General features: G+C 45.0%; 1 protein-coding gene across 2 annotated transcripts in view; it reads right to left on the bottom strand.

The window, feature by feature from the left end:
* Positions 1–23,231, bottom strand: part of LOC113406221 (rho GTPase-activating protein 6-like) — a 450,389-nt gene that overhangs the window by 215,258 nt on the left and 211,900 nt on the right. Inside the window, exon 1 of one of the 2 annotated variants that reach the window (XM_026649580.1) lies at positions 13,127–13,304. The exons of the other annotated variant lie outside the window; for it this stretch is intronic. Coding sequence (XP_026505365.1) covers positions 13,127–13,171 — 45 coding nt within the window. The 5' untranslated portion in view covers positions 13,172–13,304. Of the gene's footprint in view, positions 1–13,126; positions 13,305–23,231 lie in introns of those variants that run through there. 2 annotated transcript variants of the gene reach the window in all.

Consider the following 23,231-nt stretch of genomic DNA (forward strand, 5'->3'; position numbering starts at 1 on the left):
ATAACACAGTAAGATTTTTTGGCTCCCGAGGACAGCGTTATATCGGAGTAGAGGTGTATAAGGATAGCTGAGCTCTGGAATAAGCTTCCAAGAGAGGCTATGGAATCCCTATTATTGGAGTTTAAGAACATGTTGGCCAAACACCTGTCAGGGATGTGTAGGTTTACTTGGTCCTGCCTCAGCTCAGGGAATGGGACTTAATGACCTCTTGAGGTCCCTTTCAGCCCTACATTTCTATGATACCATGATTCTACGAAGGTAGGCCTACATTCTGGCCTGGCATCCCTTCAGGGCAGGTTGTAACTTCTATGAGGCTTTTCTTTATGAATCGGTCAATACAAATCAACATATGGGATCTGGATTTGAAGAATTGTGTGTGTGTATATATAAAGTGTGTGTGTGTGTCCAATGCAAAGTACAAGTGTTGTGTAGCACTACATTCTGTACTAGCAGAAGCTTCCAGGTGTTTTCCGTGGGTAGGCCCAAGCAGGCAGCATTGCAGCAATTTAGCCTTGAGATTACAAGGGCATAGATCAATGTGGAAAGGTCTTTATTAGAAAGGAATGGTTGCTGCTTCTAAGCCAAAAAGTGGAAAGAGGGACTGCATGACACAGCTGTCTGATAAGAATCTAGGAGCAGGAATTAATCCAAAATTATCCTGATACTGCAAACTACGTTAACAAGTATCATGCCTGCACTGAAATGGTATATACCTGATAGCCACGTACTTCTGAATTCTCCATATCTGAGCAGCTCACAACCCTTGTTCAGCAAAAAGAACAGGAGTACTTGTGGCACCTTAGAGACTTACAAATTTATTTGAGCATAAGCTTTGTGGGCTACAGCCCACTTCATCGGATGCATGTAGTGGAAAATACAGTAGGAAGATAGATATAGATATAGATATACACACACACACAGAGAGAACATGAAACAATGGGTTTTACCATACACACTATAAGGAGAGTGATCAGTTAAGGTGAGCTATTATCAGCAGGAGAGAAAAAGAACTGTTTGTAGTGGTAATGAAAATGGCCCATTTCCAGCAATTGATAAGGAGATGTGAGGAACTGTGTGGGGGGGGGGGAGGGGGAATAAGCATGGGGAAATAGTTTTACTTTGTGTAATGGCCCATCCACTCCCAGTCTTTATTCAAGCCTAATTTAATGGAGTCCAATTTGCAAATTAATTCCAATTCAGCAGTCTCTTGTTGGAGTCTGTTTTTGAAGTTTTTTTGTTGTAATATTGCAACTTTTAGGTCTGTAATCAAGTGGCCAGGGAGACTGAAGTGTTCTCCAACTGGTTTTTGAATGTTATAATTCTTGACGTCTGATTTGTGTCCATTTATTCTTTTACGTAGAGACTGTCCGGTTTGGCCAATGTACATGGCAGAGAGGCATTGCTGGCACATGATGGCATATATCACATTGGTAGATGTGCAGGTGAACAAGCCTCTGATAGTGTGGCTGATGTGATTAGGTCCTATGATGGTATCCCCTGAATAGATATGTGGACAGAGTTGGCAACGGGCTTTGTTGCACGGATAGGTTCCTGGGTTAGTGTTTTTGTTGTGTGGTGTGTGGTTGCTGGTGAGTATTTGCTTCAGGTTTGTCGGCTGTCTGTAAGCAAAGACTGGCCTGTCTCCCAAGATCTTGGAGAGTGAGGGATTGTCCTTCAGGATAGGTTGTAGATCCTTGATGATCTGCTGGAGAGGTTTTAGTTGGGGGCTGAAGGTGATGGCTAGTGGTGTTCTGCTACTTTCTTTGTTGGGCCTGTCCTGTAGTAGGTGACTTCTGGGTACTCTTCTGGCTCTGTCAATCTGTTTCTTCACTTCAGCAGCTGGGTATTGTAGTTGTAAGAACGCTTGATAGAGATCTTGTAGGTGTTTGTCTCTGTCTGAGGGGTTGGAGCAAATGCGATTGTATCGTAGAGCTTGGCTGTAGACAATGGATCAAGTGGTGTGGTCTGGATGAAAGCTGGAAGCATGTAGGTAAGTACAGCGGTCAGTAGGTTTCCGGTATAGGGTGGTGTTTATGTGGCCATCATTTATTAGTACTGTAGTGTCCAGGAAGTGGATCTCTTGTGTGAACTGGTCCAGGCTGAGGTTGATGGTGGGGTGGAAATTGTTGAAATCATGATGGAATTCCTCAAGGGCTTCTTTTCCATGGGTCCAGATGATGAAGATGTCATCAATGTAGTACAAGTAGAGTAGGGGCATTAGGGGACGAGAGCTGAGGAAGCATTGTTCTAAGTCAGCCATAAAAATGTTGGCATACAGTGGGGCCATGCGGGTACCCATAGCAGTGCCGCTGATTTGAAGATACACATTGTCCCCAAATGTGAAATAGTTATGGGTGAGGACAAAGTTCAGCCATGAGGTTTGCCGTGACATTATCAGGGATACTGTTCCTGATGGCTTGTAGTCCATCTTTGTGTGGAATGTTGGTGTAGAGGGCTTCTACATCCATAGTGGCTAGGATGGTGTTTTCAGGAAGATCACTAATTGATTGTAGTTTCCTCAGGAAGTCAGTGGTGTCTCAAAGATAGCTAGGAGTGCTGGTAGCATAGGGCCTGAGGAGGGAGTCTACATAGCCAGACAATCCTGCTGTCAGGGTGCCAATGCCTAAGATGATGGGGCATCCAGGATTTCCAGGCTTATGAATACCCCTGCTTGGGTTTCTAGGGGTGTGTCTGTGCGGATTTGCTCTTGTGCTTTTTCAGGGAGTTTCTTGAGTAGATGGTGTAGTTTCTTTTGGTAACCCTCAGTGGGATCAGAGGGTAATGGCTTGTAGAATGTGGTGTTGGAGAGCTGCCTAGCAGCCTCTTGTTCATATTCCGACCTATTCATGATGACAACAGCACCTCCTTTGTCAGCCTTTTTCAGTGTTTTAGATACTTCCTACTTAGAATAGCTTCCTTCTTATTTGGGTTGAACCTAAGCCAGTTTGCTCCCATCTTCCATCCCTATTTTTGCTAGGCGCAGTGAAGAGCACAGGAACTGTGATATTCATAAGTTGTCATTCTGACATATATACATACCGGTGACAGTGCAGGCCAAATCACATTACAGTCTCCCCTAGCATCTATTTGTATTCACTTAATAAGGGGTGATGACAAGCTGGAATCCTATGGAAGCTGGATACGAAAGCCCTCAATGAGAAAAAGTAAATACACAATACCACACTTTGGCATGTCTGAGAGAGGAAGGAACATAACTAGTGAAGGGGCTTCCCCAACCACTCACACCAAACTCTGCTGGCAAACATACAAAACCTCATTAATTATGTGGCCACTTCCCCAGTACTTGCACTTTGCTCTAAAATAAATCATTTGTTATTTAAACCTAGTTTTTGCAGGAAAGCTTCCAAAGCTCAAATGAAGCATCCACTAAAGGAAAATTTAATTGTACAAATACTAATGGCAGTATGATATGATATAGGAGGTGAACCATTTACCACAGAGAAAACAAGGAAACATTTAAGGTCATGATATAAATGAAAGGCAAGAAGTCAGGTTGTTTCACCCAGAGGGTCACTGGGACGTGAGATTGTTTCTTTTGGCAAACTGAGGGAGCGGCTAGCATTACAGAATTTAAAGTTGGCCTGAATATCCATTGAAAGACCTACAACATATCTTGGCAAGACAAGGGATGGACTAGATGGGGCTATAGTGCTCAAGGTCCCAATGGGTTGTTTTTCCATGTACATGCATTAACATATCCCAAGTGCTTTAATCAGCTTAATATTTCTCTCTCTCAAGTTTTCATCTTCAGATTCTGTTTTCACTTTAAAATGTGTTTAAATACCAAATTATTATGCACAATTTACAAAATGGACTGGAATTTTTTTTTTTTAAAGACTGCTCTGTTCAGGTAAAAAAAGGGTCCAGCCTGCACTGACATGGAGATGTACTCAGGGATGAGAGTATAAAGTGTGTGTTGTACATTATCAGGGATTTGTATACGCTGATGGGGGAAAAGAAAAAATCTTAGACTCTCTCTATTCAGTTTTATTCAGGCTTGATAAATCAAATTTAACAAGTATCCTGACAACTCTTCACAATGTGCCTTTTAAATACAAACTTGAAAAATATCACATTTCCATGTATTGCAAAATAATACATGTCAGGATTTGTGTGTTCTGCAAGAATACTGCACACTTTCAGAAATGTAGACATTCAGGCCAAAATTTTCAAACTTGGGTGCCAGAAGTTTGGTGCCTCAATCCATATTTAGACATTTATTCAAGTGCTTAATTTCAGAAGTTCTAATCGACTGCCACTGAAGTCAATATTGATGATAGTTTGTATTAATTACAAGTTGATCAGTAAAATTATACTAGATTGATATCTGTTATGCCTATGTAAATCAGTCCTGCAGTATATAATTGGGTATGACATATATAGAATTCAGGCACCTGAAGTTATGTGCCTGAATCCATATTTAGGCACCAACTGAACTAGCCTGCTTTTCAGAGATACTGAAGTCAACAGAGCTAATCTGGTTTTACACCAAAGTAACTGACATCATAATCAGGCTCAGACTCTACAAAGTTAGCACATTCCAAAACAAACAAAGCAACATACAAAATAATATTTAAGAACAAACAAATCAAGTGGGTCATGAAGTGTCAGATAGCATAGGCTCCTGGTATCACTTCTAAGGTAGGACTCAGACAATTGTTACAAAAATGCAAAGATACACTTTTGGAGCAACACCAAACTCCATTTTGTATAGTTATAACAGACACCTACACTTCTCATACAACCGCAATAAACTTAATTCACATTGCAGTACTGTAGAATTGTTAGAGGTATTCTATAAAAAACGACTTCTTTAGTATCCATTTTCACATCAGCACTTTCTAACACCCTCTTTTTTGATTTAATACAAAATATATGCAGGAAATCCTTTTTACTGTGTATGGTTGATAAAGTTTTACATAGCAATCATTACTAAGAAAACAGTTCTTATTTTTCTTTTATAAACCAGTTAATCCCGATAAGGCACAGGCTCTTCCCCAAGGGAGCTTTTGGAGGTGACACTCCCATAGAACTCGTGAACACTAACAACATGGATGTGTCAGCCAGACTTCACTTTATAAAGGATTTTTTATTCCTTTTGTGATGAGTACATTGCATGCGCACCTTCTGTATTCCCTGGATAGATGAAGCACTTTGATTTCCATTCTTGTATCCTTAAATACCTTTAGAAAACGATGAACAACACGAAACATCAACTCTAAATGTACCTCATCGACCCATTAAAAGTTCAGCTGGGCCATCACTATGGAAACGGGTATTGAATTCAAACACAAGAAGTGAACTGTATTTCCATGGAGGACACTAAGCAATGGATAACAACCAGAGGTATATTGGTAGTCAAAACTGAGGAAACACGAACTATGAAATTGAAGTCTTCAAGAGACTTAGCTAAGCATATCAAATAGAATTGGTTTGTTTCTTAAGGGGATACTGTCAGGTCTATTTTGACTCAAAAAGAAGATTTTGTAGAAATAAGCTTTTTCAAAAGCTGCAACAACAACAAAAAATGCATCCTGACTTTATATATATGTATATGTGTTATGTGTGTGTGTATAAAATATTTATTTCTGTTGGAATTTATAAAAATATTCCCCTGCAGTCTATGCAATGCGTGCATTGCAGTATTGTGTTAATAAAGCATGAGACTAGGGGTTTGTCTACACTGGCACTTTCGTCACTAAAACTTTTGTCTCTCGTGGTGTGAAACAACACACCCCTGAACGACAAAAGTTTTAGCGTCGAAAAGCACCAGTGTGGACAGCGTCGGTGAGAGCCACGCTCCCGGGGATGAAGCTACCGCCCCTCGTTGGAGGTGGTTTTATTTTGACGCCAGGAGAGCTCTCTCCCGGCAATAAAGAGTGGCTACACAGCGCACTTTACAATGGCGCAGCTGCAGTGGCACAGCCGCGCCGTTGTAAGGTGCGCAGTGTAGACGTAGCCTTACAGAGCTGCAACATCATAGCTGCACTGGAGTGCTTAGTGAAGATGCTACCTATGCCAACAACAGGAGAGCTTCTCCCATTGGCGTAGGTTCTCTACCTCCCCGAGAGGCGGTAGCGATGTCTACACTGGGGATTAGGTCAGATAACTATGTTGCTCAGGTGTGTGGATTTTCCACACCCCTAAGAGACCTAATTATACCAACATTAAATTGTAGGGTAGACCAGGGCTCAGAAAGTGAAAATAACCAGCAACTAACAACAAAGAAAAATTGCACTGACTATCTAAATACTTCTATGGCACTGATCGTCATAAGAGTGAATAACTTCATTCTCCAGGCTGAAAGAAATGCAAAAACTAAACAACAAAAAGGTCGCAGCTCGTGCCTGATTCCTCGGCAGGCACTGCTGACCCAGATGCAGATTTAGAAAGTTGTCGAGTTCCAGAGGAAAAAATCTGAACCAAACTGTTAGATAAACACCAAACCCACAGAGTCTATTATTTTTATTTCTATCACATCACCTTAGTATCTGAGCACCTCCCAAGCATTAATGCGTTAATCCACAAAAACAACTCCCTGAGGCAAGGAAGTATGTTCACAGGAAAACTGAGGCACAGAAAGGTGAAGTGACTTGTTCAGAGTTATATGCGGAATGTGTGGCAAAGCCTGGAATAGAACCCAGATTTCTCAGTTCCCCGGCCTGTGCATTATCTACAAGGCCAACTTTCCTTCCAGGACTAAGCCTGCTACTGACCAACTGTGTAAGAATCTGCTACTTGCACAGACTTCCACAACACTGTGCTTTAAAGTTCATTCACAGAGAAGCTGTGTTAATGCAGGTTGGACAAATCTCCTATTAGAGATGAACTATACTGAGTTTCCTTTGTCACACTGTCTGGAGCGGCCCATGACTGTGAGTGCCCACCTCAGGGCAGACTGCCAGAAAACAGGGCAGATATCCAAAACAGGTGGTGTGTTCCATAATTAGATTTCACCAAGCCAGTAACAAACGTGAACTCCTGGATCACTGTACCAGTCCCACCATGGAGTCACCCTTGACTCTCCAGTCCAGCCTGCCACCCAAACAAACTGGACCTTGCGATAAAAGGTCATTCAAACCAAACATCACACCACACAAGCCTGCTCCCAGTACCAAGAGACCAGTTACTCACCCCAGATTAATTGGCACTCTAGATCCAACACCAAAGACAACGCTGGTAGCCAATTCCACAGTAAACCAACCAAAGGTTCGTTAGCCAAGAAAAGGATAGCAGAGTCACTGAGAGGTTAAAGCAGGCAAAACACATGCACAGGTGTGTACCACAAGAGGTACAAAATTCATACACATGGGCATGTTCAGAGCCAAGACTACTTAGCCTTTTCACCATATGGTACAAATATTAACTAACTTGAACTGAATTGTACTTTCACTCTGAAAATTTCTAAGAGCTTGTGACACACACAGGATTTTATTCAGCAAAGAGTCTTGTGGCATCTTATAGACTAACAGACGTATAGGAGCATGAGCTTTCGTGGGTGAATACCCACTTCTTCGGATGCATCCACGAAAACTCATGCTCCTATACGTCTGTTAGTCTATAAGGTGCCACAGGACTCTTTGCTGCTTTTACAGATCCAGACTAACACGGCTACCCTTTGATACCTGACAGGATTTTATTCTGCTCTCTACAATAGAGGAGACCTCTCCTTCTTTCAACCTGGCTTCTCAATGGTCAGAGTCACTGAAACTTTCCATGATCAATGAAACATGAATAGACTTCAGTGTCCATAAATATCATTCTAAGCTTGACATAGGATTCATTGCTGAGTGGCACAATGTTGTTGGGTTTTTTTTTTTTTTTTTTTTAAAGCTTTACAGAAAAGCCACTTTCCAAATTTTTATGATTTTGTAATGTGAATCACTGCAGTCAATGGGAATTCTGCCACCAAGTCAAGAATGCAAGATTGGGCTCAATAATAATCTCAAATCATGATCTATCATTTTTCTCCAGAAAACAAACAACCCACGCTTTTTCAGACAATAGGATTGGTTAATCTGTAAAAACTAGATGCTCGGGCCCAGAAAAACTGTTGCTAATTGGGATAGCTAATTTGTTCATGCAATGTAGCTGAAAATATTCCTTGTATCCTGAAATTCTATTAATTTGAAACAGCAATGTGAAAACAATTGAATACTCCTTTGATTATTTGAGTAATTGAAAAAATTGCTACTATTTTTTAAAAAAAGAAGGTTCAAAGTTATCATTCCACTAAGATAAATGACACTTGGGACTTACTATAACCATTGAAATAAAAGGGAGATATTTGTAGCACACAGTTCTATTGTTTCAATCTGTTAACGGCTTCAGACACAAGACATCAGATAGCATACCTTCAAACCAGAAGTACAAGCAACTCTATTTAAAAAGTAAGTCTAGGATTCTGCAAAAATAAATTCTTAAGTACTTCAATTTTCCTCAACCATGGATTTTTATTGTCCTAGCTCTTAGTTTTAAAGGATCCTTCTAACTTAAATATGACACTTTTTTTGGAAAGCACTGTGTGCATAGTCAGTCTCCTCTGTACACAGCAACAGGAGAGAGAAATATTTAAAAGCACAAAAATTACCAGAGAGTCTGTGAAGGTGCCACAGCAGTTGAGTGTCAATTGACAAAAGACTGGGCCAGAAAGAAGGACATGTCCCTGACTATTGCTAAAAAAATCTTCTTTTCCTCAAAAAAACCCCACAATGAAATAACTAGACTCTCTCTTTTCCCCTCCCAGCTAGTTGAACAGTGGGAGTTTTGCTGGTCAGGGCAGACACATCCAAGGCCTGCCTTCCCCTTTTATATCTTGTCCCTCCTGATAACTCCAGCCTCTCTCTCCAGGCTGGCCACTTCTGGCATATGTCTCAGGGCAGGGCTGATTTAAGTCACTGTCTTCAGGCTAGACCCTGGCCCATTGGAGGGATTTATACCCATCCCCCCCCCATCACAGGAACTTACAAACAGGTGTAGTGCCTGAAACTACTTTTAAATCACCTTTAATTGACTAGATTTCAAGTTGGCAATGACCTTTTAAAAATAATGTAAATATTATAATGCTGCTTAATAAGTATTTAAGGTTAAAAACGTGGAGCTGTAGCATTTTTTTTTAATTGCTATTAAAGAATTCAAAAGTTAATATAAATTTAAGAATGAATAGGCAGAGGCCTCCCATCCCATATCAGGGAGGTGACAATCCCCCTTTATTCAGCTCTTGTGAAACAGCACCTGGAACACTGTATTCAGCTCTAAACCCCCTCAATACCAGAAAGAAATTATTAAATAAGAGGGGATTCAGCAGAGAATAACAAAGATGATTAATGGGCTAATGGGACTGGCTTGGGAAGAAAGATTAAAGCATCCTACTTGGCTAGATGGCAACTGGCAAGGCGAAATAAGCATCTTCAAGTATTTACAATACTGCAATGATGTAAACACCAACTAGGGAGAGGAATTATTTGGGGTGGTCCAAATTATATAGTTAGGAGGTAATAATGGAATTAAGTTAAAACAAGAAAACAGGCTGAATGTTAGAACAAATTGTGGAAGAAAAACCATTCTGATTGAAACATCAAAATTTCCCATTAGCTAACTTTTAAAAAAAAATAGATGTTCCAACTAGTTGACAGGAATAAACTGTTCGCCAGTTGAAGTGTTTTTTCAGTGATAAGGCTCCAGCATTTAATTCAAAGCATAGCTGTGAAATAAGAAAATAGTTGGCAATCTTGCTCCCACTGAAATCAATAGCAAAATTCCCACCAACTTCAAAGGGAGTAGGATCAAACCCGATAACAGTCATGTGATCCGAGAAGGCAATTCCACTTTCCATATTATAATATTAGTTTCAGCTAAATAGTTACACCTGATTCTTTATGGACAACAGCACTAAGGTTACATTTTTATACCTAGCACATGCTTAGAAATATATCATGAACTTTGTGAGTTACAATGCTATTCTATATGTTATTTTATTCCCTTTTATTTTTTAAAGAATGGCACATAAGTAAATAGTCCAATAATAAATATTTGTGGCTAAACAATACTGTAAGAGCACAATTTTTATTTCATATCATCATTAACATAATCCAAGAACTTGCTTTTTTATTTAGTCCACACAACTATTTAAAATTAAAAGAAATAGCAATAAGTGACATTCAAATAGTAGTGACTAAGGCTTCAATCCAACAAAATACTTAAGCATGTGCTTAATGTAAAACCCCTGAAGTCAACTACTATTCACAGGCTTAAAGTTAAGCACATGCATACGTGCTTTGCTGGATCAGGATCTAAATCTTGCTATCAAACTGTTATCCCTCCTTTGCATTTTTCATGCAGACAATATAGCTCAATTAAACATTAGGCCTTTTAAAGGGAAATTTGATTAATTTACTGATGTTAACTTTATTTTTATAATTACATTTTCTCCTCTACCATGATGCAGAATAATACAAACAAAACAGCACAATTACAACAGTTGTCGTTCTTGCCACTTTTCTGATGTGGCTGATCATGGAGCTTGCTTCTTTGCATGACAGCAGACCTGAACTTTATGTCAGCTCACTGCTGCCATGAAGATGAACTAGTGGAAAACCAAGAGAAACATGGTTCTAGCTGGTAGCTTCATGGTGAGCTTACAAACATGATCACAGGAAGCAACAGAAGTTGTAGTATGTGACAAATTTTGTGTATGCAGTGTTGTTGTAGCTGTGTTAGTCCCAGGATATTAGAGAGACAAGGTGGGCTGAGCTAATATCTTTTATTTTATACAGAAGTTGGCCCAATACAAGATATTACCTCACCCACCTAGTCTCTATAAACTTTGTGTCAGTTTGAGAAACTTCTCCAAATATTAGTGGGGCAATAGTCCCACTAAACAAATAGGACCCTGTATGTAGCATGGTAAACAGGTACTGTATATACAGTTATCTCAACCAAAGATGTAAAAGCAAAAAAAAGAGTGAAATATCAGATTTTCAAAGGGACTGCTCATTTACTGACAGTAACTAATAGTTCAGCGGATTTATTACCACTACAGAGAGCTGGAATAGATTAAAAATATTCATACAGAAGCAACCGGCTTTTAGAATCTTCTTCATTAGCTGAGTCTACTAAGTACTATCTGTGACGGAGCAATACTATGGTTGAGTGGGTATGAAAATATTTTCAGAACCCCACACTCAGTATAAAAGTATGTAACTGAAGAAAGATGCAAACACTACTTCACTCCTGAATGTTCACTTAAAGTTTTCATTTAAACAAATGTGCAACCTAAAAGTTGTATAATGGCAATGTGGGGGATGAGCCCTAATAGTTCAAGGTGCCACATTCTGTCTCAAGATTGGACATCAGACTACATGGAAGAGGGTGTCCCTAGTTTTCCTAGCAGCTGAATTCCAATACTGATAAAAGTTACAGGCCCAATGTTGCTGTCACTTATACATGATTTACATCTATGTGACTCTACTAACTGCAATAGAATTATTCCTGGTTTACACCAGTGTAAATGTGAGCATGTTCTTAATAATTCTAACTTTTGCATATGGCTTCAGGCAATAAACAGAGTGGAGACAGTTGCTTTTTTCACCCAAACAACAGAGAAAATGTTCCTAATAAGGCTGGTAAAAAGGAAGTGGTTTCTCAAGAGTTCAGCTCTTGTAAAGTAAATGATACAAAATGGTCTTATCACATAAAATGCCGGAGAAGCAGCAAAAGAATCAGTAACTGAAAATGACTTCAAGTACTGGCAATTCGTTCTTCCATTCAACTTGTTAGGGAAAAAGGACAAAATGCCAATGTAACTGTGATGAAGAGTCGCATCACTTCTTTAAAGAACATTATGCAAGAACAGCCCAGTTCTAAAAGTTGCCTTACAAAAAGAAATGAAAGGTTATGGTTTGTGCATATTGTATTCACAAAGCTAGCTTTTAAAAACTTCCTTGTGTTAATTTTAAGAATAACCACATCTCACCCTCTCCTCAAAAAAGGCAGTGTTACCCCTCATACAAAGAAAAATCTTTAGTATTTTAACCTATTTAAGTTCTTATACTGTACCCCATCAGCAGGCTATCTGAGTGCCTGTCATGGTACAGCCCATTTACATAATTCTCACAACCAAATCCCTTAGTAAGTAATGCTTTCTGCTGGTTTCCTTTCTAAGTAACAGCCGCAATAGTTCTAAGGAGATGCATCCTCCCTTCCCTGCACTTTATTCTTGGCAGACACGAGAGCTGACAAACTCCAGTCCTGTTACATACAGTGCCGGCCTCTCACAGAGGAGGAAAGACAGAGGAAACCTTGAGGGATCCCATGTAATGCCACACCCAGATGCAACAACCACAACCCCCTTTTTAAGCGCATTCGTATGAAAAGAAATGCCTTAAAAAAACCTCCCCAACTATCCACTGTCCAAGCAAACACTGGCCCTACTTCCTGACCCCTCGCAGATCATTAGGAACTGGAGAGGAGCCGGCGCAGTTTTGTTCCTGTTCTTCCAGCCTGCTTGCCCAAGGGAGTGAGCGGATTAGGGAGGAAAGGGACCAGTCCCACGCGCCCAGCCACCGGGCACTCAGCCGAGGAGCCTCATCCCCCCAGGCTCGCCCCATGTCCCCACTCTGGCTCCAGACGCTGCTCTTGCAGCCCAGCAGCCGCAGACCCGTCCTTGCCCGCCTGGAGGGGTTGGCAAGTTTGTGGCGAGGGGGAGGCAGCCGGCCGGCCCCGCAGAGAGCCCCACGCGGGGTGCAGCACTCGCCGAGAGGCCACGGGGGGCACTGACGGGCTCGGACGGAGCAAGGTGCATGGCTGCTCAGTTACCGCTAGCATTGGCGGGAGAGGCTGCGCCTTCCTCTTCCACCGACGGCCCCAAAGGCCCTTCCCCCGCCCGCCCCGGTGCCGGGAGCGATGCTACAGGCGTGAGGGGCAGGTCACCCAGGCGCGCCCAGCCCGGGACTCGGCAGCCCAGGCAGCTCCCTGCGGGAAACGGGCAAAGTCCCTGCCAGAGGAGGGCCCGCGCACTAATGACGGGAACCCCTCAGCGCATCCCCCCCCCCGGCCCCTCTGCACCCCGGCTGCAGCCCCAGCCTTACTCGGGGCATCCACTCACCGCGTAGTAAAGCGCCGGCTTCTCGTTAAACACCGAGTCTCCCATGGCTGGGGACAGTCGCCCCCCACGGCGGCGGCAGCAGGCGAGCGCGGCTGGCCCTCGCCGCCCCTTCACAGCGCCCTGGCGGCAGCAGCGCCCGCGGGCTCCAACCCCGCAGCCTCTGGCACCATCCTGCAGAGCCGCCTGCAACTTCTTGCCGCGCTCCCGCCCCTTCTCCTCCGGCCAGCCCCGCTTGGTCCCGGCGGAGCAGGAGGAGCCGCGGCGGTCCCAGCGCAGCCGGAGGGGGGCGGGGGTTGATTCCTTCCGCACGCAGCGCTAGCCGGGCTTAGCAAGAAAGCAGCTCCGCTCTGACCCGGCAGCCGGGCCTCCCTCTGGGGCTCGGCCGGAGGGGCGGGAGCAGGCGGGGCTGCGCCCGCCTACACCTGAGAAAGAAGCGGGGGGTGCAAGAGACAGTCCCTTGCCCCAGACTCAGTCCCGAGCCCGGGACTCCCAGCCAGCGGGAGCACATTAAGCCATGGTGTAAGGAGCGCCCGAGAAAGCCCCCTGCCTGTCTCCCTCCCTCCCTCCCTCAGCCGAAGGCTCAGTCCTAGCAGGCCCTGCTACCTTGGGAGGGGGCGCCGCGGGGGGAAGGCTGGAGCCCGGGAAAAGAGGCCTCCTTGCTACAGCAGGGTGAGGGGGGCAAGAGAAAGGGTTTGGTGATGCAGGATTCAGCAGACGCAAGAGAAGGCACATGTGGGGGGGGAACCAGCCAGGTGAGACCTAACTCAGACAGTCCCCAACCAGACGCCAAAAGCATCTGCTTCCAGTTCAACTTGTATTTGCATGAGGGCACATCTGCCTGAACTCCATCCAGCAAACAGTGTTTATAGAAGAGTGACAATCAGACTTTCTCCTAGAAATCAGGACTCTGGAAATCCCAACTGGGGGCCTATTCTAAAACTTTGGAAGTATTAGTTTTAAGAGCAACTCACCCACAATTTTCAGAGTGGTAGCCGTGTTTATCAGCAAAAACAACTGGGTTTTAGCCCATGAAAGCTTATGCCCAAATAAATTTGTTAGTCTCTAAGGTGCCACAAGGACTCCTCGTTGTTTTCACCCACAATTGTAACTGAAGGAGTGCCCATGCCCTAGTGCCATGTAATTTACAATATCTAGGTTTAGAAGGCTTAGATTTTTATCAGTAAATGTCAATAAACGTCAGTTTCACCATACACACACAAAACAACAAAGAATATTTCCATCGATAATCAAAATTTACATATAGGCAAGGTAAGAAAAATGCTGCTTGAGAACTTAGAATTTGATTTAAGGCTAAAAATTGGACATATGATATTGACAATTTGTGTTTTAATGATTATAATACTTTAGCTTTTTGAATCTCAGTGTCTACTGTCATTAAATAATTATTTTCACCCCCATAACTTCCCGCAACTGTGAAAATTTCAACTGATAATTAAATAAAAATGCTTAAAAATAAACATTGATATTATCCATCTAAATCATATAAAAATGAAAATTGAATTCTGCTAAGTCTATCTGTAAACAGGATTTACTAGATCTCGTGTGCTCACAATAAGGCCTTGTCTACACTGCCACTTACAGCGCTGAACCTTTCTTTGCTCAGGGGTGTGAAAAAACACCTCCCTGAGCGATGCAAGTTTCAGCGCTGTAAAGTGACAGTGTAGATAGTGCTACAGCACTGGAAGCCACACTGGTAGCTACTCCCCTTGCAGAGGTGGCTTTATTACAGCGCTGGGAGAGCTCTCTTCCACCACTGGAGCCACAACTACACAGCCATGTTAAAGCGCTGTGTAGACATACCCTAAAATAGACACACAAGGTGGGTGAGGTCAGATCTTTTATTGGACCAACTTCTGTTGGTGAGAGAGACAGGCTTTCGAGCTACACACAGTTCTTCAGGTCTCAAACCTGAAGAAAAAATAAATGAAAGATTTTTTTAAATGAAAAAAGATATTACCTCGCCCACCTTGTCTCGCTAATATCCTGGGACTGACATGACTACAATAACACTGCATACCACAATGGAATAGGGCAGATTATCAAGGAATTTCACTGACCATAACCCAAAGGTAGAATGTAAATCTTGGGAAAGGAATAATCTTTTAAAATGACATTTTAACATGAAATCATTTAATAAAATGACTCAAAATATATGCTGCACATATTAATCTATTAAACTGGTATACTGTGTTCTAGAGGTTATTTACAGTACTCAAAAGGTTCCAGTTATAGATCTCCCATCTTCATAACTCAGATTATATTTTTAAATTATCATGAGAAAAGGATCTATAACAAAGTTGATGTGAGGGGGGAGGTGGTCCTCAACAGCTTTGTTTCTGGCAGACAGTCAGGGCCAGTGCAAGGATGTTTCGCGTCCTAGGCGAAACCTCCACCTTGTGCCCTCCCCGAGCCCTGCGGCAGCTCCCCGCCCACCCCCGCCCTGAGGCACCTCCCCCACAGCAGCTCCCAAACCCCCCCGCCGCCCTGAGGCGCCTCCCCCGTGGCAGCTCCCCACCCCCACCTGGGGAGCTGTGCGGCAGCTCCCCACCCCAGCTCACCTCTGCTCCGCCCCCTTCCCGAGCCCGGCAGCAGCTGCCCACCCCCCCTCCCCCCTGAGGCACTCCTCCGTGGCAGCTCCCCCCCGCCACCTGGGGAGCCGTGCGGCAGCTCCCCACCCCAGCTTACCTCTGCTCCACCTCCTCCCCGAACACGCCGTCGCTGCTTCACTTCTCCCGCCTCCCAGGCTTGCGGTGCCAATCAGCTGTTTGGCGCCACAAGCCTGGGAAGGAGAGAAGCAGAGCGGGGCGGCATGCTCAGGGGAGGAGGCGGAGCAGAGGTGAGCTGGGGCGGGGAGTTCCCCTGCGTGCCGCTCCCCCCCTCCACTTACTTGCTGCAGGCGGCCCTCCCTGTACCCCCCTGCCCCAGCTCCCTCCATCTAAATGCCGGCGGCGACCGGGGCGGCCGAAAATCCGGCCGCTGCCGAAGAAAATGCCGCCCCCCAAATCCTAGCGCCCTAGGCGACCGCCTAGGTTGCCTAATAGGTTGCACCGGCCCTGCAGACAGTGGAATATTTTTATTCCCTGAAGGAGTTCCGTTTTCATCAAATTTTAAATAATTTGTACTGCTCTTCTTCTTGGGAAATTAGTGGGGAACTGAATATCAGCTGAAGAAAGAAGAATGAGAGGGAGATCATTCACCCAAGGGGAAAAAATTATATTTCAAACATCTTCACAGATATAAGGACCTCTATCAGTCTAAAACAACCCAAACTGAGAAATCTGGTTTTCCTGAGAAATGGTTCCCTTTCCCCAGAAAGACAAAAGAAATGTTTCTGGCGCTCTGTTATTTATTCATTATAAACTAATTTCAGTCTGGGGCATTCCATATAATAGCATATACTCTTTTTAATTGTTGCCCCTCTTCCTTTGCTGTAAGCAGATAGAATATTTTGCAGCAGGAAGCCAACGGAAAGTAGATTACCAGGGTTTGGAGAGAGACTTCTAACATTCCTTACCAATATATTGCCCATAAGCATTGCAGCTAAAACACTGGGGAAATAGCTTCTTAAAATGGTCATTTGCAAAAGGGCAATGAAATACACTTGTGAAGGTTAGGATGGAGCAGGGGTGAACATGTTTCAATAATTATTTGAAAACAAAAATAAATGTCAAGGAGAGAGCATCGGAGACATGGAACTAGAGGCTTCAAAAGATAAAAACCTCATAAAGGGAAATGGGGGTGCCTGGAGGAAAGAACAGTAAAGAAAAGGGAGGGGACCTTGATGATAGAAAGAGAGGGAGCATACAAGGGTGAGAAAGGACAGAGGGTAACAACTATGACAAAGAAAATTTTCAGAGAGAACCTTAAGAAAAGAAAGAAAGAAAGAGTTATGGTCAAAAAGCTATCAAAAGGAATATATTCCTGGAACAGTCAGCCAATCAAAAAAGGTATGAATTTGAGATGCATGTATATTTAATTATATTTTCAGTCCCCACCATGTTCTTTAGTAAGAAACATATTTTGATTATATTCAAAGTTGTTTCATATGAAAAATCTTTTGTTCAATTTCAGATGTTTGGAGAAGTGTAACTTAAAAATACTTCAGAGAGACAAGGTGGCGGAGGTAATATCTTTTATTGTTTCAACTTCTGTTGGTGAGAGAGACAAGCTTACATAGAAATAATGAGGAGTCCTTGTGGCACCTTAGAGACTAACAAATTTGTTTGGGCATAAACTTTTGTGGGCTAAAACCCACTTCATGAGGTTGCATCTGATGAAGTGGGTTATAGCCCACGAAAGCTTATGCCCAAATAAATGTGTTAGGGTATGTCTATACTGCCCACTTTACAGTGCGGCCATGGCAGGGCTGTGATGTGGGCAGTGTAGACATGCTTTATCGCTGGGAGAGAGCTCTCCCGGCGATTAAAAAAAGAAACCACCCCTGAACGAGCAGTGGTAGCTTTCGCTTCCGGCGATAAAGCACTGTCTATACTGGCGCTTTTCAGTGCTAAACCTTTTGTCGCTCAGGGGTGTGTTTTTTCACACCCCTGAACGACAAAAGTTTTAGTGCTGAAAGTGGCAATGTAGACACCGCCTTAGTCTCTAAGGTGGCACAAGGACTCCTTTTTGCTGATACAGACTAACATGACTACCCCTCTGAAAGCTTACATAGACCTCTACTTCAGGTCTGGGAAAGGTAGGTACTCAGTGTCATTGCTAAATACAAGAGGGAAGGGATTGTTTAACATAAGTAATTCACACATTTCAATAGATAATTCAAGCTGAAATAGCCCATTAACAGCCTTCCAGTCATAGGGAGGAAAGGATGGGGGTGAAGCTACTGGGAGGTTGTTGGTGGGTTACAAACTGTAATAACCCATAAATTCAGTGTCTCTTCAGACCATGATTTTTAGTGTCCAGCAACATTTCAAATTTAAGCTCCTAGGCTCGTCTTTTCAAAGTGTTGTGCAGATTTCCACACAAAGGGCCAGCTTTCTCCAGGACGCAACCAACTTCCTCCACAAACATTCTTGCCATGTCACCTCCCTCTACAGCAATCCTAGCAATGACAGCTTAGCTGCCTGCCTCAAATATTTGCAATACAATGGACAACCAGCAGATATCCACCCCTAACACATTGCCAAACTCATCCATTTCATCCTCACCCATAACAATTTTACATTCAGCAACGACCAGTTTGTCCAAACCATGGGTACAGCAATGGGTACTAGGATGGCTCCCCAATATGCTATGGACCATCTTGCAGGAGAATTTCTGGACAAATGCACCATAGACACCAATGATATATCTGAGGTACATAGATGATATTTTCATCCTCTGGACAGATGACTTAAATTCCCTCAGACTGCCACCACAACTTCAACCACCACCACCCATCCATTAAACTCTCTACACTCCCACACCAGCATCAACGTTCTGGACACCACAATCAGCTTCAGCAATGGAACCCTACAGGCAACTATATACAAGAAACCTACGGATCACCATACATACCTTCATAGATTCAGTAACCACCCCAAAAACACCAAGAAATCTGTTATCTACAGCCAGGCACTCAGATACCACAGAATATGCTCTGAGGAGAAAGTCTGGGATATGTACCTTAACACTCACAAAACCACTATCACTCTACCAGAGAAGTAGATCATATTCTGGAATGGGCCACCCAAATACCCTAAGAGAACCTGCTTCAATACAGAAACAACCCACCCCTCCCAATCACACACCCCTAGTTGTCACCTAAACCCCATGCTGGAACCCATATGGCGTATCATCAAACAACTAAAACCTATACTCAGTTAGGGTTGCCACTCATCTGAGTTTTACCCAGACAGTCCATTTTTTGGCTTCTGTGTCCGGTTGCCATTTAGAGTAGCTAGATTCCCAGTTTTTGACACCAAGAGTCCGGTTACTGTGGGGCAGGGGGAGGCACTGGATCATTAACCCATGCCAGCTCCTGCTCAGCTAGGGCTGCCTTCTACCTGCTCCTGCTTGGCTACAGCAGCTCCTGTCCCAGCCCCAGAGAAGAGGGAACCCAGCTGGGAGAGGAGGCGGAGACTATCCAGCAAGTGGCAGGGAGGGAGAGAAGTGAGTGATAGGGGTGGGGCCTTGGGAAGAAGAGGCTGAGCAAGGGCGGGGCCTCAATGGAAGAGATGGGGAAGGGGTGGGGCCTTGGAGGAAGGGGGGGAGGTATGGGTTGGGGCCTCAGGGTCCAGCTAATATCAATTAGAAAGGTGGCAACCCTACACTCAATGGGGACCCTATCTTTCCTGAACCCCCTCTTCAGGCCTGCCATCAACCCCCACCTGTCCAAGCTCATCATTAGAAGCAAGCTCCCCACAGACCAGGACACACCAACTCAAAGCTGCACCAGACCCTTCCAGAACAACAGATGCAAAACCTGCAGACATATCTCCACTGCTACAATGAACAACAACCCCCACAACACACCTTTCAAGATCCATGGGTCCTACACATGCCTATCACATGTGATGTACCTCATCCAGTGCACTAAATACCCCAATAGCAACTATGTGGGTGAAACCAGACAATCACTATGCTCTCGAATGAACTCAGACAGGAAAATGATAAAAGACAAAAACACCCTGTCACCTGTGGGGGAACACTTTTCACAAAGTGATCACTCTACATCTGACTTCTCAACCTCATCCTCAAAGGAAACCTGCACAACACCTTCAAAAGATGAGCTTGGGAGCTTAAATTCATAACTTTGCTAGACACTAAAAATCATGGACCAAACAGAGACCCTGGATTTATGGCTTATTACAATAATCTGTAACCCATTAAGAACTCCTCACAGCTGCTCCCCACTCCCTGCTTCCCTTCCCATGACTGCAGAGATGTTAATGGGGCACTTCACCTTGAATGGTCCCTTGAAAAGTGTGAACTACTTATCCTAAATAATCTGTTCCACCTTGTATTTAGCTGTGACACCTGAGTACATTTCCCAGACCTGAAGAAGAGCTCTGTGTAAACTCACAAGCTTGTCTCTCTCATCAACAAAAGCTGGTCCAATAAAAGATATTACCTCATCCACCTTGTCTCTCTAATATCCTGGGACTAACATGGCTACAAGAAGACTGCAAACAGAAATACTTCAGAGTGGTAGCTATGTTAGTCTGTATCAGCAAAACCAATGAGGAGTACTTCAGGTTTTAGCCCACGAAAGCTTATGCCCAAATAAATTTGTTAGTCTATAACAGGGGTGAGCAAACTTTTTGGGCCGAGGGCCACATCTGGGTGGGGAAATTGTAAGCAGGGCTGGGGCAGGGGGTTCGGGTGCGGGAGGGAGGGGGTGTGGGAGGGGGTGCGGTGTGCAGGAAGGGGCTCAGGACAAGGAATTGGGGCAGAGGAGGGGTGCAGGGTATATGAGGGGGCTCAGGGAAGGGGGTTGGGGTACAGGAGGGGTGCGGGGTGTGGCAGGGGGTTGGGGTGCACAGGGGTGCAGGATGCAGCAGGGGGTTTAGGGCAGGGGGTTGGGGTGCAGGAGGGGTATGAGGTGCGGGCAGGGAGTTGTGGGGCAGGGTGCAGGAGGGGTTCAGGCTCTGGCCCAGCGCCACTTACCTGAAGCGGCTCCGGGGTGGCAGCGGCGCGCACAAGGGCCAGGACAGGCTCCCTGCACACCTGCCCTGTCCCCGGCCCCGCGCCACTCCAAGAAGCGCTGCGGCCCCTGGGGGAGGGAGGGGCGGAGGGCTCCGCATGCACTGCTCTTGCCGCGCCTCCAGGTACCTTCCCCGAAGCTCCCATTGGCCGCGGTTCCCCGTTCCCGGCCAATAGGAGCTGCAGGAGGCGGTGCCTGGAGGCATGGGCAACGCACGGAGCCTTCTGCCCCTCCGCCCAGGGACCACAGGGAAGTGGTGTCGGCCGCTTCTGCAGAGCGGCGTGGGGGCCGTGGCGCCATGAGGGGCAATCCCGCGGGCCGGATCCAAAGCTCTGAGGGGCCGGATCCAGCCCGCGGGCCGTAGTTTGCCCACCCCGGTCTATAAGGTACCACAAGTACTCCTCGTTTTTTTAGAAATACTTCAGGCACTTATTGAGGCTCTTCACTCTTAATTATAAAAAAACGTACTCATAACCATCACTGATTGCATCAGACATTTTCACATTAGAGGATAGGGCTTAAAATAATGGTTTTCTAAATTTCCAGAGCAAAGTCATTATTGTGGGAGTAAAATAAGCCATTTCACTGCTAAAATAGAATGATGGACTTTTTGCAGTAGCCACAGTGGGATTGATGTAGGCCTTTCCCTTCCTTTCTGTATCTCTTTTCTGATTCTGCCCCATCTCTCCTATATTTGCCTTCATTCTGGCCTCCTATCCAAAAATTAGATATCCTACAGAAATATGCAATGTTTCATGCGTCCATGCCCCCTAGCTCAGCTTGTCCTAATATTGGACCAGGATAGGAAAGGTAGATCCCTGAAGACAGACATTCTGCTGCTTATTATTTTTTAAACATCCGATGATACCGCTGCAGTTGTTTCCTTGGACCACTCTGTTAAGCAGCTCCACTGGTTGCTTGGGGACTGAAAACATCCGAGCACATCAGTAGAACTTTCACCTCTCCTCTCCCACCCATTGCTATACTGTTGACAACAGCAGTGAAGACTGAACAGAATTTCAGGGTACGTCCAGACGGGTAGCGATCGATTTATCGGGGATCGATTTATAGTCGAAACACGATATATCAATCCCCGAACGCGCTCCCTGTCGACTCCGGAACTCCACCGGAGCGAGCGGCGGTAGCAGAGTCGACGGGGGAGCCGCCGCCATCGATCCCGCGCCGTGAGGACGGGAGGTAAGTTGGAATAAGATACGGCGACTTCAGCTACGGTATTCCCACAGCTGAAGTTGCGTATCTTACATCGACACCCCCCCTAGTATAGACCAGGCCTAACTGAGTCTTGTTTGCTTCAAGATAGCACTTTTGAAGCTATTAGGTAATTCAAACCACTAATTGAGTTTTTACAGCCGAGCATTAGGGCTACTGGGTTGTTTTTTAATATTTAACTGTCACCCTAGTGCTATCTCATAACAGCAATGCTCTTAACCAGAGGTTAAGCAACCACACATTTGCAGTCAGCAAACAGTTGTGAAATTGTGGAGGTGTGACTGAGCTGCTTAGACATAATCAACTCTCCCTCCTTCATTGTCCTTCTGACTAAGATGCATGCCTCCTCTAGGCAGTGAGTGACTCAGGGCTTAAGAGGCCATACTAAATGAGGTCAGAGGGTAGTTCTCAGACCCACTCTATCTTTCTATTGTGGAGGTGATGTGGTTTAGTCCTCAGAGCAGTAAATAGGGCTCAGGACCTCTTGGTTCTTCTCCCAACTCTCACTGTGTGACTTTGAGCAAATGTATTAGGCTTACTCAATGACTTTGTTTGCTCCATCTCTAAAATATGGGCTGTAACACTCACTAGTGGGATCCTCAGGTGAAAGGCACCCAACAAGTGTAAAGCATTCTATGTCATTTTCTCCTTGTACAATCCCTTCACTTCACTAGCGATATACCTCTCCTGTGTCATCAAAAAACTAATTCCATATCTTGGAGGGTGAGCAGAAGCTTCTTTTTTGCCTGCTGGACAGTGCTCAGGAGTGATACTGTCTTAGGGTGACCAGATCACCCAAGTCAAATATCGGGATGCCGGGGGGGGGACAAAAAAAAAAAAAAAAAACACCCTTCCTCCACAAGTGCTGGAGGGAGGCCCCGGAGACACAGGGGGAGTGCAGGGCCAGGGTGAGTGAGAGTCTGGCCTGGCCCCGAGCAGGCAGGACTCAGTCAGGCGGTAGGGAGAGTAGGCGGGCGGCCCGCGGGGCCAGGTGGCGGCTGTTCTCCCCCCCCTGGGCAGTGGGACTCGGGAGCAGCCGCTGCTGCAGCTCCCACTGCCGCGGGGGGAGGAAGCAGCCGATGGCCAAGCTCGGCGGCTGCGGCTCTGGTGCCCGGGCCCGAGCCCGGGCCTGCTGCGGGGACCTAGCAGCGCGCACGCTGCGCCCAGCCCCTGGCCAGTCGCGTCTAGGCTGCTGCCCAGCTGGTGCTATCC

The sequence above is a fragment of the Terrapene carolina genome, unplaced genomic scaffold, assembly GCF_002925995.2.
Source record: "Terrapene carolina triunguis isolate 2854851 unplaced genomic scaffold, T_m_triunguis-2.0 Scaffold23, whole genome shotgun sequence".
NCBI classification, from domain to species: domain Eukaryota; kingdom Metazoa; phylum Chordata; order Testudines; family Emydidae; genus Terrapene; species Terrapene triunguis.